General features: G+C 41.8%; 1 protein-coding gene across 5 annotated transcripts in view; it reads right to left on the bottom strand.

The window, feature by feature from the left end:
• Positions 1-17,508, bottom strand: part of ablim3 (actin binding LIM protein family, member 3) — a 45,771-nt gene continuing 28,263 nt past the window's right edge. Inside the window, exons 6-23 of one of the 5 annotated variants that reach the window (XM_071458079.1) lie at positions 17,258-17,351; positions 13,297-13,384; positions 13,078-13,136; positions 12,896-12,967; positions 11,003-11,164; positions 9,823-9,852; positions 9,549-9,675; positions 8,444-8,539; positions 8,033-8,083; positions 4,740-4,856; positions 4,465-4,535; positions 4,016-4,184; positions 2,736-2,765; positions 2,405-2,460; positions 2,201-2,267; positions 2,083-2,090; positions 1,867-1,947; positions 1-1,318 (exon numbers count right to left, since the gene is read on the bottom strand). In XM_071458079.1, coding sequence (XP_071314180.1) covers positions 1,205-1,318; positions 1,867-1,947; positions 2,083-2,090; positions 2,201-2,267; positions 2,405-2,460; positions 2,736-2,765; positions 4,016-4,184; positions 4,465-4,535; positions 4,740-4,856; positions 8,033-8,083; positions 8,444-8,539; positions 9,549-9,675; positions 9,823-9,852; positions 11,003-11,164; positions 12,896-12,967; positions 13,078-13,136; positions 13,297-13,384; positions 17,258-17,351 — 1,492 coding nt within the window. In that variant the 3' untranslated portion in view covers positions 1-1,204. Of the gene's footprint in view, positions 1,319-1,866; positions 2,094-2,200; positions 2,268-2,404; positions 2,461-2,735; positions 2,766-4,015; positions 4,185-4,464; positions 4,536-4,739; positions 4,875-8,032; positions 8,084-8,443; positions 8,540-9,548; positions 9,676-9,822; positions 9,853-11,002; positions 11,165-12,895; positions 12,968-13,077; positions 13,137-13,296; positions 13,385-17,257; positions 17,352-17,508 lie in introns of those variants that run through there. The other 4 variants (XM_071458076.1, XM_071458075.1, XM_071458078.1 and 1 more) reach the window with 4 other exon arrangements.

The raw sequence follows: 17,508 nt of genomic DNA, 5'->3' as shown, positions 1-17,508 counted from the left end.
TTTTGATTTGAAGTTTAATTTTTAGTGACAAAATCAAAAATAACAGTATTAAAGGAAGTAAAGTCTTCAACAACCCTGGATCTTTGTCAGTGTGTTAAATACCTTGCAGAGCGCTTCTTTGTGTGTGAATATAATCTCTGTAGCTACAAAATTATTGGATTATCATTCTAAAAGAATCTAAATAAAAGTGAATGTAAATGTATGGATGACTATCACCCTCATCCTAAAACATTTAGTCATCACTGTATTGCAATGAGCTGGAAAATGTGGAACAGGAGGACTGAATTGGTGTTTGCTTTAGCTATTAAATCTACTTGATTGCACATTCTTTTAGGTAACCATACAGCTGCACAGTGAACTGCATCTATTGATGACCCTTTACTATTTAACCATAACATTACAAGGAAGTGATCTGCTAATCTGTATATTTGCATTCTCACTTTGGTTTTCATTTTCACACAAATCTATGCAGGTCACACGTACATTTGAAAAAGTTGTGTCCACCTCGGATTGCTTCATGTTTCTTTCTGTATCAATTAGTGTAAACCAGAGGGACACAGTATTTCATGTGAAAGAGCAAAAAAATAAATAAAAATGAGGGAATAGGTAAACAAAATGCACACTTATAAACCAAAGCAAAGTGATGATGTATGCTCACACACTCGTTCTTCTCATCTAATCATTCACACTGATAAAGTGTCATAAATGATATACTATATCTACATTCTACTCATTCAGATTGCTGGTGCTGCACACTCATAACTAAGAGAGCATAACAAATAAGGCAAAGCCAAAATTCTCCTCAATATATTTTAGTACTGTGGCTCTGGTCACAGACATCCCCTTGTGTGGACACATAGGGGCCTCCCACCATCCTTCAGGCTTAAGAAAAGCACAACACTACTGTACTACAGTCTCTATTGCATACACCTCACTCCAGCACATGGCCACAGTTGCACTGGCAACCATGTAACAGTTTGTCAGTCCATCTGTGCATAATGTCTCTGTGGCCTTCCCCCTGGCATCCCAGAAGTCCACGCTGGTGTGACCAGAATTTGGTTCGTCTTATGAGGAGATCTAGAACAGGTTCTCAGCCATGGCAGTGAAACTGAGTAGAAGTCGTCCTCCCATTCTCTTTCTTTCCAACAGTCAGTCAAGTCTCCGGCTCTGCTTATGGCAGTATTTGACGGATGTCCATACGTTACTAAAAGAGTCGGGCGTGTTTCTTTAGCTCATTCCTCTTCCACAGAGCCAGCCGGTCAAAGTCCTCCACTGTCATACCAAAGACTTGGACAAACTCCTCTGGGGACAGGTGACGCTGAAACCACAGGAGGACGACACACAGTTATAACATTAAGTCTCATACTCTACAACAGGTAGGTACCATCGAGAACACCAAGGTCTTATCCTCAGTAATATATCTTGTAAATCAGAGGATTTAGATAAAGATGGGTTTATATTCAACAGGTACACACATATTACGAGTGTTGGCATAATGAGTCATTTATTACAATTTGCAAGTAAGTTGTCCAGCACTGCATATTACACATACATTTTCTAAGGGTGATAATGTATACTACATGAAAATAAAAAATAATTTAGTATTGTCCACCAGCCTTACATACAGACACAAGACCACAGTGTAAGGAAATACAATTTAAATACAATATAAATGTTTTTTCTCTTATTTTAATACTTTGGTTTGTGGCTGGTTTCTTTAGGTGGGTGTGTTTCTGCTGGGGGACATATAAGCTTAGTATCTCTAAAACCTTGGCAAATGTACTACTTTTTAATTGGACCATGGCCAATGACCTCTCAGCACAGTTAACCCACAGTTAATAGCCTAATGAATCATTCACATTTTACCTCTAATCTGGCCCTGTCCACATCTTTGGGCAGCCTGTTGCGCCCTCTGGTGGTGACAATGAGAGCTTCATAGGGGTAAATCTGCAGGGAGGGAGAGTCAGCCATGCTTTGTCAGACTTCAGAGATGTGGTTGCAATAACACTTGGGACTACTCAACATATAGGCTAACTTGCTCACATGGAATCAATTAGTTGAGTGATTATGTTAAAACCTTACCTTGTACTCTGCTGGGAGAAGAGAGAAAGAGAATCGAGTTAGTACAGGAGAGAAAAATCATTGAATTAATTGCTTCAATCTAATAAGGGGTAGGTGCTTTAAATTCATATTAAATTACCTCTGCTTCCCCAGTTGACCTCGCTGCCACTGTCGTACTGGTACTGGTAGCAGTCTGCACTCTGAGGCTGCAGGTGCGGTAAAGGATGATGAGTTAAACACAAAAGGCCAGATGTGTTTTTTAAACTAAAACATTGTGTAATAAGTCCCAAGCATGCAACAGCAACAATCATGTCATGCCATGTCTTGTTCACTGTGGTCTCACCCTCTGGATGCCGTTGCGTCCATATCCTGGGAGTGAAGCGGACTTACAAACAAAATCTATAATATAGAAAAAGTTTTAAAATACTACCTTAGTCAAGCCAGCAGGTTTCATGCAGTTAGCCACATTGAAATCAGATCATAGTGTCAGGTAAATGCCAGAAGATGGCGCTGATGACTAAACAAAAAAGTTCCAGACGCACATACATAATACTGGAGCTTTGTGATGTAAAGTAATTAAATCCAGCACAAACCTGTCACCTATGAACTAATGCCAGCCTCCACTTAAAAAAAACATCTATAAAATATTAATGAAATTTAAATGATAAACTCACCACTATCAGTGCTGTACTGAGATCGCGGGGCTGTGAAACAAAGAAATCGCAGAGTTACATGGCATTTTTGGACCGCAAAAAAAAAAAAAAAAAAGGAAAAAAAATGCTGCAGCATTTTTAATCTGGCCTGCTCTAAATTTTGATTCAATTTCTTTCAAAAAATGCTGAAGAGGTTTGACAGCCATCTGTCTTAGAAGCTTAACAAAGAAAGAGAAAAAGAGCAAGTTGGGTACCCGTCAAGCCCTAGGAGGAATACAAAACATCAAAGGGGCAATAAGGCAGAAAGAGGCCAGGCGAGACTGGTTCAGCGAGGAAGGGAAGAAAAAAAACCCAGAAAAACAGACAATCACACCAGCCGAAAAACACACCGCACGCTCCACCATCTGATCACACTGCACAGTTTGTATGGTTACAAGCCTTTGTTGCCTTTCAACCATAGCCAACAGAGCCCTGTTCAGTTGTGTCCCCTCCCATCTGAGAAACAGCTTTAATGAGAGGTCTTACTGCTCATAAATAAAACAGGATATGGGACACCAGCTGTGAGAGCGCAAGAGTGAGATAGATACACAGATAGATGGATGGATAGATAGCGCGTTAACAGAGTAGAATATGGAGAGCGATGTCAGGAGAGGGGGAAGAGAGAGAAAAAAAAAGCTGGAATAAGCTTGCAAGATGAGAGATGGATCAAGGAAGTGAAAAGAAGTACCAAAAGGGGGAACAATTGGATAGATGAAGACAGGCTGTTGTCTGAATGTCAGGGGCTAAAATAACTCTCCCAGTACGCTGCCTGACCAGTGAAGCTTGGCCCTTGCAAACAGAAACAACTCTGGTGGGTTCAGGTCCAGCTTATCACATCTGGCACATCTGCACACCTGGTTGAACACTCTGTTTTCTGTAGCTTGAAATGTTCAGAATCGGTGTGATTAGGTATCCCCACAACAATGACAGGCCACATCTGGTGGTGGTGCTGCTGCTGCTGGCCAACCACAGGTCCAGTAGCAGCTGTTCTGCCCTCTCAACATCCTTCCACCTCAATAAACCACCGAGCCCGCAGCATCCATGACCCTCTGTGACCTGCGTCCACATCCTCACTGCCCTCGCCCCAAACCCCAATGACAGTGCATATCGAGGCTCATAAAAAGCCCCTGTGGCATCATATGTGATTACAGTGCGAGGGACACGGCTGCACAGAAATACATTTCTGTGCAGCCGTGTCATGATCTTGCATAAAACAGAAAGACAAAAGAGGGAGAAGCATAGGGGGCAGGGTGGATCCTTACAACCGTTGACAGTGTTGTTGTATGCCGTGGTGCCATAGCCTGTAGTGTTGAGTGTTTCCTTGCTCCCACTACGAGAATTCCTCGCACTGCCCCAGGGGTCGTTGTCATAGGAACCAGATCTGGCTTTCATCTCCTCCTTTAGGATCATCCTCCCGATGCCACTCCCAATCTGGGAGGACAGAGTGCAAGCAAAGATGCAGATGGTACGGGGGAGAAAAATGGAAAAAGACATCAGGGAAAACTGGTAATTTAATGTACAGTGATTGTAAAGATGGTGCGAGTAGCACATAATAAATAATAAAGTACATATATATATAATAAAGTAAAGGAGGACAGTTTAAGCGCCATACTATAGAAAGTGCATTATTTATGGGGGTAACTGAGGAGGGGACTTCTTTCCTCAAACCGATGTTGAAGAAAGTGAGAAGAGAAAATAATGAAGCTCTTACTCTTTGAAGACTGTGACTCCAACTCTCTTCATCTCCTCCTGTCGAGAAGCGTCTTCTCGGCACCCGATAGGCTGAGAGAGAAGAGAGATGAAAGAGATTCCCTTGTATGAACACAGAGCTCAGATGAATGCAGTAACAGAGTGGAGAGTGAATAAATACGACAACAGAGACCACAAAATGAACTATACTCCTATGTCTGCTTTTCGACCAGTGGAAAATGAAAAAAAAAAAAAAGGAGTTTACTATAAAGCTTGCCACTCTAAACTCTTTCCTACCCCTGGGGGAGCTGGTGTACGGGTAGTAGTCAGACTCTGACTGGGTGTATGGCTCAGGAGAGTAGGTGGACAGTCTGGAGGATCTGAGGATGTCCTCGCTGGTCCTGCTTTTGGTGGCTGCATCCATGTGATTGTCTGTGAAGAAATGCATAGACTTAGGTGACATAAGAAAAACAGACAGCACCGAAGTAACTGTTAATTGTGTTTATAGAAGAGTTTGGTGCTTTGGGAAATATGCTAATTCAATCTGTTGCTGGAAGTTCATATTTGTTGGTTCAATATGAAGCTGGAGGAGGGAGATGGTTAGCTTAGCATAAACACTGGAAATGAGGAAACAGCCAGCCTAAAAAAAAAAACTAGCCTACCCTGCACCTCTAACACTCAAAAAAATAACACATTATTTTGTTTGTTTAAACAATACAAAAACCAAAGCGTGAGAACAACTGGCTGTAATTTTACAGGAGTTTATGTTACAGATTCTTTCTGGGCTGGGAGCGGCGACTTCTCTGCTAGCTGACTGACAACCTCACAATGACAAGACTACATGAAGTCACTGTGTGCAGATGAAACAAATAAAGATATATTGTGTTAATCAGTGAAAAGAGGTGATGGTGTACAGATTTTAATAACTTTGGACAAAGGCATGCTAGCTGTTTTCCCATGCTCCAGCCTTCATGCAAGGCTAAGCTCACAGTCTCGAGGCTCAAGCTTCATACTGAACAGACAGATATGAGACTGCCATCGATCTTCTCACCTAACCCTCCAAGGACTTTATATTCTGTTTGTTTCTGGTACATGGATTTTGTTAGCTTTTCACAGGGCCGTGCTAGCTGTTTTCCCTTGTTTCTATTCTTTATGCTAATCTAAACTATCAATACCCCGACTCCAGCTTCATGCTAATGGATAGACATGAGAGTGGCATCGATGTTCTCACCTGGCTCTCAGCAAAAGAAGTGAATCAGTGTATTTCCCCCAAAAAATATCAAACTACTACTTTAATTCAGTGCACTGTAGTGTGCTGAGGAAGAGAATGCGTTAATGAACATCACAAAGATCTACAGCAAGAGAGTACATTTACTCTACAAATCCACAGTCATCATCCCACCATTGCTGTCAGAGACGATCAATATTTCAGCCAACAGCATGAAAATAGCCAGCGTTAAAGTGAGTTCGGTTACAGCTCAACCTGAGGCACGCAGTCATTTCATGAGTGGTGTGAAGCGATGATATTGATGCCACTCTGCACTAAAGCACAGTCAATGGAAGTCAATGGGGGTGACATGCTGCGTAATGTCAGATAGATCGCTCTTCACTCTGTTAGCCATTAGCCATGCCAGCCCCAATCCATAAGCCATTGAATTCCTATAGACATGATGTATGACACCAATGGCAGACATTCTCATCTTTGGGACACACACTGTCAGCGCGGCAGCAGGGCGTGCCACACACACACACACTCACATATGTATATATATATATATATATATATATATATATATATATATATATATATATATATGTATATACACACACACATACATATTCAGAGCAAAGTTTGACAGGAGACTGAAACTTCTGTCACTGGAAGTATGTTTGTACAGTATTGACGTGGGATCACAAACACAGAAAGAGAGACACATACCGTACACACACCCAGACAGACATGTGAAATATCTATCTACCGGCAAGTGAGTGAAACAGCGAGAGGAGGGAGATACTTACAGTGGCAAGGTCACCGGGTAAAGTGGAGCAGAAGGTGGAGGGAAGTGAATAAAAGTGATTGGATGCAATAAAAAAGAGGTGAAAAGAACAGGGAAACATTATTGGAGCGTTCCAGAGGGAGATGTGACAATGTGAGAACTTTGCTACCCGTACGGAGCACGAGGGCACACTAAGAGAAAATAAATGCTTGTGGTTTGATACAGACTCTTTTCTATACAGGTAGCAAACTTGTTAACTGATTAGTACATAACAGGCCTTTGATGCGCACAGCTACTCCACATGTGTCCGTTGTGGCTTTAAATGTACACCAATCATGTTTACTGCTGAAACAAGAGAAAATAATGATTAACAGCTGTTCAGGAAGACATAAAGCACCAGAAGGGACCAATGTGACTCCTTCAGAAGTGCGTGCTGAACGTTTTTGAACTTGCTATTTACAGCAGATGCTGAAATGTTAAATACTTTCTTCATAATGTGAGAAAATGTGAAACATATTGGCCAGTGATGTACTAATTATAGCTGAGGAACATAGAAGGGTGAAAGTGTCTATACACAGGTCGACACAGTTCACTAACTAACCCACAAATACCAACACATACAATACAGAGGAACATGCAGGACAACAACAAAGATAACGTCTCCTCCATGAAGAGATTTTCAGTCTTGTGACTCTCAGCTGAAAAGCCTTTTCCATTGTAATGTAATAAGGAGATAGTGGATCTTTTCCTTACGAATGTTTATGCACAAGCACGGTTGAACTGCATTTAAGTTTAATGACTTGTGGGGAAAAAAAGGCAAAAATAGCTTCTTGCGTTAACCGCGCTGCCATGCCATTTGACTGAAAGACAACATGAATCCACACAATTAAGAAATCAGACTTCCCCTCTCGTGCCTCTCTGTCTGTTTTCTACAAAAGTGAGCACAACAGCTGTCTCCAGATTCACAGTATCTGTTAAATCACACACTGACCGCCAGCTAACAAGTACTGGGCTGAGTAAATAAAAAGAAGTCTCCACAGCAAATAAAAAATCCAGTTATATTGCAGTTTTCCTCTGTGTTTTGTTCCACTTTTCTGCTCTGTTCTCCTGAATAGTGTGTCCTCGGAGTCCTATGTACTCAACACTTGTCACGCCTGAGCAACCTTCCCTTCATTCATGGCCTATTCCAGCCCCGTCTGCTGACAAGAACCTGTCGTGCTGCGGGGACTGCACGCAGAAGCAGGCATGCATGTGTGCTTGTGGCATGCACACTAAACACAGCTCCTTTACACTGCGAGTGCAATAAGTTTAATTGATCCTCATCCTCAATTTTGAAGCAAGTTGTACAAGTCGAACTCTATTTCCTTTGTGTATTTTTAAGCACAGCATCCATCCTTTCCACTCATCTGGTTTTGTCTGTGATGGCTTTAATTTCAATAATAACTGGGATGTCAATACTAATCAATGCTAAACCACAAGGGGCAGCTGGAGAACGATAGGTCAGTAAAAAACATCTACATCGAGTACTCAAACACAGCATGACTAAACTGACAGGAGGACAGGCAGGCTAAGGCGGGGCTAACTGCACTGTACCAGTTCTCTTATAGATGGGAGGCTTCCTGTAGATGTTGGGGTCCCCTGTGGCTGAGGAGAGAAAGAGGAGATGGAGAGGTGAAACATGGAGGAGTGAAAGGAGGAGAAGATGTGAGTTTCTGCTGGGGTGATGGGACAGAAGAGGGAGGAGGTGGAGGTAGGAGGGATGGTCATAAAGGAAGGTAAAAGAAGGTAAAGATGAAGTGTGAAGGGAAAAATATGCCAGAGCAATTATGTGTGGTATAAAAATATGACTTAGTCACATTTGCACACCCTCTCATTCCCACGGAGCTTCAAGTGGCCTTTCTGACTGATCTGCATTAGTGGGTAATGGCCGATGAAATCTTCCCCACCCACTACAGAAAATCTATGAGATTGTGAATAGGGCGATGAGGGGATGAGGAGTCCTACCTGGTACATGAAAATGTTTAGGGGGCTGGTTTGTGGTGGGTGTGCTTGACCGCCCCTCTTGGCCGTAATAAGGTGAACTCCTGCCACTCTCAGAGCCTGCAGCCAGCCACAGCCAATCACAGCAAAGGAAACATGAGCATGAAAGGAAGGCCTCAATGCATGCAGATGAAAAGTCAACAGCTTAAAGAATCATTCAAATTACAAAGTGACACCAGATAACTTTTCCACTTGTGTAATGACAAAGGGTATTGACTTGCCTGTGGTTATTATTACAGTGTCAGTGCACATGTGTAAGCGTTAAATGAAACAACAGCCAGGGAGCAACTGCAGCGTATGACGTAGCCAAACGAGTATTCTGAAGTGAAGTGAAAGACATTGTGCCCTAATGCGGTGAATCTTTTGTCAACGCTGATATTATATTAGGGTGTTTTATTTGTATATATGATAGTGGTGATGACAAACAGATGGAAATGACCAGCAGTTTGAGCTCCATTAAAGGTTCCATATTTTGGGGAATAATCTGCTTTCTTGCCGAGAGTTAAACGAGAAAACTGATACCATTCTCACGGATGTACACTACATTTAAAGCTACAACCAGCAGCTAGTTAGCTTAGCAAAATGACTGGAAATAGGAGAAACAACTAGCCTGACTCTGTCCATAACCAGCACCTCTATAGCTTACTAATTAAGATATTTTATCTTTTTTTTTTTCCTTTATACAAAAACAAATACAGTTCAGCACCTTGCAGGGATCTTCCAGTCCTGTTTCTAGTCTTAATGCTAAGCTAAATCAAATTGCTGCTTGCATTAGCATTGCACTAAAAAGTGCTATCGATCTTCTCATCTAATTCTCACCAAGAAACTGAATGAGAATATTTCCCAAAATGCTGAAGTAGTCCTTTAAGTGACTTCAACGAAATGAAATAATTCCCAAAATTCAAAAGAAATTCTTCAGTTCAGAAACTTCATAAGTGCTTAAACTTAAAAGTGCATTTCACATGAAGTACAGCATGATTGACTTCATTTTGGTTTTTTTTTTCCAACAGACTGACACTAAGCTCAGAGGTTATAGCAGACCACAAGGAGTGAATGCTACATGACTCACCAGGGTAGGCGTAGTGCTGCGGAGAGCGAGGCATGATGGGTGACATGCCTTGACGACTATATGTCGGCGAGTCTATATAACCTGGACTGGAGCACCGCCTCTGCCTCATATCCAGGCTGTCGTAGTCCTAGAAAAACAAATGAGACAAGTGAGAGGTGAAAGAAGAGCAGCATGGAGACAAATAGCTTAGTGACAGGCCAAAATGACAACAGCTCACTTGTTTAAACTCGTCTGTAAGTGCCCTGCTTCTAACTCTGAGAGGAGGAATGCTTACCTGAGAATAGGGAGACAGCGTCCCAAGTGACTGGAGAATCAGTAGAGAGAAAAGAATTAATTTTTGTACTGTAGCTCAGGTGGGGAAGAAAATCTATATATCATGTATCATCTTTATTGACAGGACAAAATCTTTTCATGGAATAAAGTCATGGTTAACAGCCACATAATCATTTTAAAGTCAGATAAATGAATAGTTTTGACATTTTGGGAAATAAGCTTATTAGTTTTCTTGCCAATAATTAGATGAGGAGGTGGATACCACTCTCAGGTATGTCTAAAGCTCACTAATTAACACTTTACATTGTTTTTCTTTTATCTGTACATAAACCAACATGTAAAAATGTCAGGTTGTGGTTTTGCTGACATTAGGTGCTGGAACTATTTCTTGATTTGGCTTAGTTAGTGAGACTTGAGGTGATGGTAGGCTGATTTTTTAAAACTCTGGAGAGAGCCAAGCCAGCTGCTTCTCCCTGATTCAAGTCAGACAGCTATAAGCATGGTATTGATCTTCTCGAACGAAGAAGTGTATTTCCCAAAATGTAAAACTATTCTATTTGTAGGGCATTTCCCAGAAACTGAATTGAATCGTCTGGGTATTGGCAGCAAAATCCACCACACTGTAATTTAAACAAATACAAAATATTGACAAAAACTTCAAGCTCATCATTTTCAAATTATGTAAGATTTCACAAAAGTTTGGTTAAAATAATTTTCATCTTGATTTTATGTCCCCATGCATCTAAAAAAATATTCACTGCAGCAAACTGCTCACCATGTTTTACAGTAAACAAGTTGACAGCTGAGTAAATGCCTCCAGTAACTGACAGTGAAGAGAAAAGGAGAAAAGCTCCTGATCATGGACCAGACTCACATGTTTCAACCTCAGCAAATGTTTTTTTTAAAAAAATACAATTTTCCATCCAAGTTTGTTGTAATCACATAATAATAATAATAATGATAATAATGATAATAATAATAATAATAATAATAATCCCTGGATAATTTTTAATTCTTTATGTAAAATAGAAAATGAAAACAATGAGCCCAACAAAAACTAGATGACATGAGGTGTTATTAAGGCACAAACTTCTTGTCCATCTAAAAACTGTGTTTCCTCTGAAAGCAGACCAGTGATGGGACCAATGCTAAGTTTGGCCTGGAGTGTGTGGCAGTAGTACCTCCCCATAGCTGTAAGTGTCTAGCCTGTCATCAGAGGTGTATCTGTGGTAGGGCTGGTATGAGGAGGATATGAGGTCTGGCTGTTGGACCTGGTATATGGCCTTGACCTTTGGGAGGGCAGCTAGGTCCTTATAAGCTAGGATCTCATTCTCCACTCTGGCCTGGGGAGAGGACACACACATACACCCACCAAAGACAGAGACACCAGCAACCCAACATCAACCACATGGACGATGCACAGGAACAAAACAGAATGGAAACTCCACCAGTGACTGTGAGCAGGTCATGCAGCGGTGAGAGAAGCGAGAAAGAGCTGATGAAGTACACACATGGCTGCACATGCACATATAGTACGTGCATGTGTGTGTGCGCTCATCAAAAGAACACATGTACGCTGCAGAACCTGACAGCAGTGTAAGTTGTTGACCTTCAGGAGCTCAGTGTGTGTGAGAAAGAGCAGAGGAAGCAAAGACAGGTAGAGAGAGAGGGAGAGGAGATGGTGTGGACAACAAGCGTGCTTGCACTGCATTTCTCGCTCATCCATCACCTTAAACAGAAAGGTCATTGATTATGAGACGAGAGCAGGGCGGGGCTGAGCAGAGAGCGCTGACTCCTGCTTGCATGCAAACGCCCCTTGACATGCTAATACTCCCGACATCAAGCAGCTCTGCCAAGCAGCACAGTTGGACCCGGTTCCACATCAGGCTGAAGCTTTGTTTGGAAATGGAACCAGTCCAACTCTGGAGTGCACAGAGTGACATCCTTCACATAAACCTGGCATGTTCCCCAACTAGCCTCCCATCTTTCTCAAACACACACACACACACCCATAGATAGCACCAATTTGTTGATTTTCACGTCAAAACATGGCTATATGAGTTGGTTAAAACTGGGATATATTGTGTTGAAATATGAAAGTTTGGAAAGTTTAGGTTTTTTTAAATTTTCAAATTCAAGGCAGCTTGTTAAAGTATAAAAAATTTAAATCATTTAATGTTGTGGCTTCATAATTAAAAACAATACCAATGTGTATGCACCACATAGATGTTTCCTAAAAATTTCAAACCTAAGAAAAAGTAATGAAAGTAGAAAAGCTAAAAGCTAAGTAAAGCCCAAAACCCTGAGAAAGATCAGACAAGCTGCAAAGAAAGTACCTTGGTCTTGGTAGGATAATTAAGCTTTTTTTGCACTTATTGAAGCACCTTAATGTGCCTTGACTTTTTGTGATTTCATTCCCTTTCTTGTGTACAGTATTTAGCCTGTGAGTGCACTAGGAGTTCTTACTTTACCCAGTTGATACTTTTCACCTGACGGTGGCACTAATTGCAAACTCACTGGATCACCAAAACATTAGGAGTCATCCTCTGGGGACTATAAATGTCTATACAACATTTTATGGCTCCATCACCAATTTTCAGACTGGACCACAGTGGTGCCATCACCATCCCAAGAGCCATGCTGCTAATGGCAATAAGAGATTTGTTTTCATCCAGATGTAGTTTAGCGTTAATCTACGCATCAAGCTGTTTTCTGATTTGCAAATCACCATATCAGTGCATTATGGGCACAGACTGAAGATGGTCATCACAGATACTGTATACTTGGTTTCGTGATGAGAAAAAATGGGAAATAAAAGGAGACCAATATGTGTGTCGGTGTAATTTCTTGTTGACAACAAGATACTCAACTCCTGCCATGTGACTAATGACAACAGAGCAGGTAGGACACAGACAAGTGAACAGGCCAAGGGAGTGAGCAGCCCCTCGGGTTGGTGCTTAACCATTCAGGAAGTAGTGCTTGTGTTTCTGGTGTAGCAATTGTGCTTTTAGGGGAAGCTCGGTGGCGGTGGCAGCTAAAAGTGACTGAAAGCTGCAGACTCATCATTTACTTACACATATAACCCTGCTGGGAGAGCCTACTGAGGAGCCTGGTGGAGAGATGGAGGTCTCTGACAGGCGTCTGTGCTGTGAGGCACAAGCAGACAAAGGACAGTAGAGAGGGGAGAGGGAACACGGTGAGGTGAAATGACAGTTTTCATTTTAATCTGAACATTTTCATTTCGAGCTCTGCTCACCCTGAGCCTCCTCTCTGCCCTCGCTGCCTGCTTGCATAATGGGTGCCACACCTCGCATCCTGAAGAAGAGTGAGAGACACACAAGGTTGGTGTTGGGTGTTCCCACATGCCATGCATTCGTCTACATACACTACAGTATGCATGTGTGTTTATGTGTGTGTGCGCGCGTGTGTGTGTGTGCACATGTCTGTGTGTGCATGTATTGGCTTGAAGTTTCACCTGTCAGGTACATTTCCTCTCCCTCTTTGAACATCATGTTACAGCGGGCACATCGGGCACAGGTTGGATGGTAGTGTTTCCCGCCCGCCTGTGAGGAGGAGAGGAGAGGAGAGGAGCGGAGAGGAGAGGAGAGGAGAGGAAAGGAAAAGAAAGGAGAGGAGAGGAGAGGAGAGGAGAGGAGAGGAGAGGAGAGGAGAGGAGAGGAGAGGAGAGGAGAGGAAAGGAAAAGAAAGGAGAGGAGAGGAGAGGAAAAGAAAGGAAAGGAAAGCAGATGGTAGGAGAGGAGAGGAGAGGAGAGGAAAAGAAAGGAGAGGAGAGGAAAAGAAAGGAGAGGAGAGGAGAGGAGTACATTATCATTATGAAAAGAAAGAAATGTTAATCTACAAATTGCGTCCCCACCTTGTGCAGGTCATCGTCTCCATATGTTTCCTAATAATGTATTGAGACATCTTTGCATAGCCTTTAGCTGTTTCATCAGCATGCAGCAATCACATGATAGAAGACACCACCACCCATTCTCCCCCATGCCATAATTAGAGCAAAGATCCCTGTAGGTCAGTCACATGAAGAAAAGCGTTGTAGTGTGTGTGTGTGTGTTCGCTATAGGGAGAAAGAGGGAAGTAGGTGTAAGTGAAGGACACAAGAGTGTGATACCTGTCCTTGGACACTCAGAGTTCCCCGAGGGAACACAACCAAACACACACGGCGCAGGCGAAATGGACACATGAAATGATGCAGTGTGATGTCACTGAGCTGAGTCCGTCCATCAATCCAGTCCAGTTCACGGCTGTGATGTTTCTCACATGCCTCTCCACAGGGGCCGATGACTGAGGCGTGGCCCCGTCCCATCACCTCTGCCTTCACTGACACACCATTAGAGAATTTCTATTTATAGAAGCACTGCTGACATGTGGCCGTGTCAAGGAGACCTGAACTGTTTCATCTGAACACACCCAGCATGTGTGTGTGGTGGGTATTATCATTATCATAGCACACTGCTTCGACTTTTCCCGCTTTTCATAAAACTGATACGTTTATGTGATCTGCCGGAAATCGGGCCTCTCTGTCGATTGTACTCTCTCCAGGAACTCCCTTCTTAATTGTATCTGAGCTGCATTTGAAGCAATCCCTGCTCTCTCTGTCTGTCTCAGCTTACCCTGAAAGGAAGGCCAAGACAGGATGCTGCATTTGCGTCACCTACTTTCCGAGCAGCAGCACGTTTACCGACTGTGTTCACAAGGTATCAGCTAAGCAACTGCTGTTACCATTTCTAATGAGGCCCCCATTCTCTCCGGTGGCGTTAAGAGGCTGCTATATTTATTGGCAAACCAAGGCGGCGAGGAAGTACGGAGAAGAGGAGAAGTGAAACTGATGAAAGGAAGGTTTTATGCTCCTCTGTCTTCCGCTTCCTCTCTTATTGTCTCCATTTTCTCTAAAACTGCTCATTAAACTAACAACCTTTGGCTCTGGAAAGATGGACTGAAGCAGGACTCTGGGGAACAGGCCTATTCACAGCACCGAGACAGACAGATTAGCCTGAGTTTTCAATGGAATGTGGTGGAATGTAACTGAGCACTTTTACTCAGGTACTGCACTTAGTAGAGTAATTACTTTACGTATTAAGATTTTTGCACCTAAAGCACATGAAAAGCTTGTAAGATATGACGCTATGCTATGCATCTAACTCCAAACAAAATATACATGTAGAGCTGAATGATTAGTCAAATTATTGATTGGTCGATTGGCAGCTATTTGGAAAAATGCTTTATGTCATTTTTCAAGCAAAATGCCAAACATTTCACGGTTCCAGGTTCACAAATGTGAGGACTGCCTTCTTTCCCTTTGGATTATTTTAATAACTGTAATTAATTTTTATTAATTTCAGACTTTGAACTATTGGTTGGAAGATTTCACTGTTTTCTAAAATTTTACAAATCAAACTATAAATCCAATCAATGAATTCAGGAAATAACTTAGGGCATTAATCCAGAATGAAAATAGGCATCATCTCTACATTGAGTACTTTTACTTTCATAATGGTAAAAATACATTTCAGGAATTATACTTACGCTTGTTTACAAGTGCAGATGAAGTGATATTTTAAAACTGATTTTTGGCATCTGTGCAGTGTTATTTTCATTAACAAAACTGTGATGAAAAATATTTGTTGACTTCCTTCACATTAAACAGAAATAGGCATAAAAAAACAAGAACTATGATGCAATACATTATATTTTTAATCAGCAAATAAAGGAGCAATAACTTACTGTATCAAATAATAAATTTTAAATAAATTAACCACCATAAATTACAGTTTTAAGTCTTTATAACCTGCATGTGTCTGTGGAATCCCACTTTGCATGCTCCTGATTAATAAAACTAAAAAATAAATAGCTAAGTAAAATGTATCTTTATTTTTTTTCTGATTTAACAGCTTCACCTGTTGCATTAATATGCAGCATCTTGCATTCAGTAATGTCATGTCTCTACCAGAGACATTAGTGAACATTATCAGGTTTTGGAATTAAAAATGTAAAATATTTGTAGAAATTCATCTACAATTCCACTGAAAACTAGCAAGAAGTGGCAATGCAGAGCTGAGACAAAGTAGGAAAACACACAAGCAGCACAACAACTTTCATGAAAAGGTAAAATCATGATGTGCGTAATGATGGATGTAAATGGTAAAAGTAAGTTTGCTGATGGAAATGAGACAAAAATGTGACCAAAACTACATTTTCATTAAAAGACTAAAAATTGAAATCAGCTGCCAAAATGAACACTGTATCCGTGAGAGTGCCCAGATGTAATTTATATCTTGTTCTTACCCTGAATGTAAACTGTATGTGTGGGGAGCAAGTCCCCTGCATCTGACTTCCTGTGTGTCAAATCGGTTGCATGCAGCATCTTAAAGAAGTGCATCATTATTCGACAGGAGAAAAGAGACACACACACACGTTTAGAGAGGGAAGAGAGAGAGAGAGAGACGTAGAGGGAAGAGAGAGAGAGAGAGCGGGAGACTCGCAGATAAAGGCTGATATGTCCCCATGTCTATAAATAGTCCAGAGAGACTGACAGTCAGGAACAAAGCACTTTACACCAGCCATTCTGACAAGCAAAGGAGCACAGGGACAACAAGACCCTGTGTGTGTGAGTGTGCGTGCGTGTTTGCATGTGTGCGTGTTTGTATGTGTGTGTGTGTGTGTGTGTGTGTGTGTGTGTGTGTCTGGCAAAGTTTTACTATATCCGCTCCCTTTTCCCACGTCCCAGATGACAAGAGACACCCTCCAGAGACTCTTCCAAAACATTTAATTAGCATCTGCACTTTACCACTCCCCTCATTATTTTCCCTTCACTTCTCCTCTGTCCATCTCAGCTTGGTCTCCTCGCTCTTCTTCCATCTCTTTTTAAAAATACTTCAGCGTCGGAGCACCCAAAGCTCAAATGTGCATTTTTTATCACTGCAGAGTTTGGTTGCTGTGTCTCCCCTCCTTCCATCTTTTCCCCTTCACTCTTTGCTCTCTGATCTTTTTATAACTCCCTTTTCCTCTCAACTCCTTACACGTCGTTATGATTCAATCCATCCATCTTTTTGCCTCCTGATACTGGAGGTAGGCCTGTGCTCTGCTCAACTGTGGTGTTAGGAGGAACAGTAAAGAGGCATTTATATGGACCTGAGTTTGATCATGCTAACACATTGCTACTGAATTTGTTTTGGCTTAGTAAAGCAGGACAAAATTTTGATCGCCTCCCCTTCTCAATTTTAAGTCGCTCACTCCCTAAAGCGCAGCGGGGCTTAAACGGAGCTGAGGATAAATTGCAACTGCTCATTTCTGATAACGCTGATTACACTCAGTTGCCAGAGTCAACTCGCAATTTGGATTTCGGTATTGCTGCCGATTTCTGTGGAGCTAAATCTCTGCTAGCACCATCTCCTGTTGAAATCTGGTCCCGTTCTCACCTCCAGAACTCTTCCACTGATGTATCTGCTGCAGGTCTCACATTTCACCCCGTACTGGGCGTGGTAATCTGCCTCACAGTATGGCACTCCATCCCTGTAATAGAGGAAATATAAGTAAAGCTGCAGTGGTGGGTGAAATGCACAGGTTACCTTTTCTAGAGAAAAACTAGATGGGGAAACAAATTCTTTCATCAAAAACAAACACTGCAGGACATTTTTTCAATTTGTACGTCTTTTCTGAGTGAGACATG

The sequence above is a fragment of the Trachinotus anak genome, unplaced genomic scaffold, assembly GCF_046630095.1.
Source record: "Trachinotus anak isolate AG129_WGS33_773 ecotype Australia unplaced genomic scaffold, CSIRO_AGI_Tana_v1 ptg000021l, whole genome shotgun sequence".
NCBI classification, from domain to species: domain Eukaryota; kingdom Metazoa; phylum Chordata; class Actinopteri; order Carangiformes; family Carangidae; genus Trachinotus; species Trachinotus anak.
The sequence above is the reverse complement of the archived record's forward strand: the minus strand, read 5'-3'. Positions and strand labels throughout refer to the sequence as shown.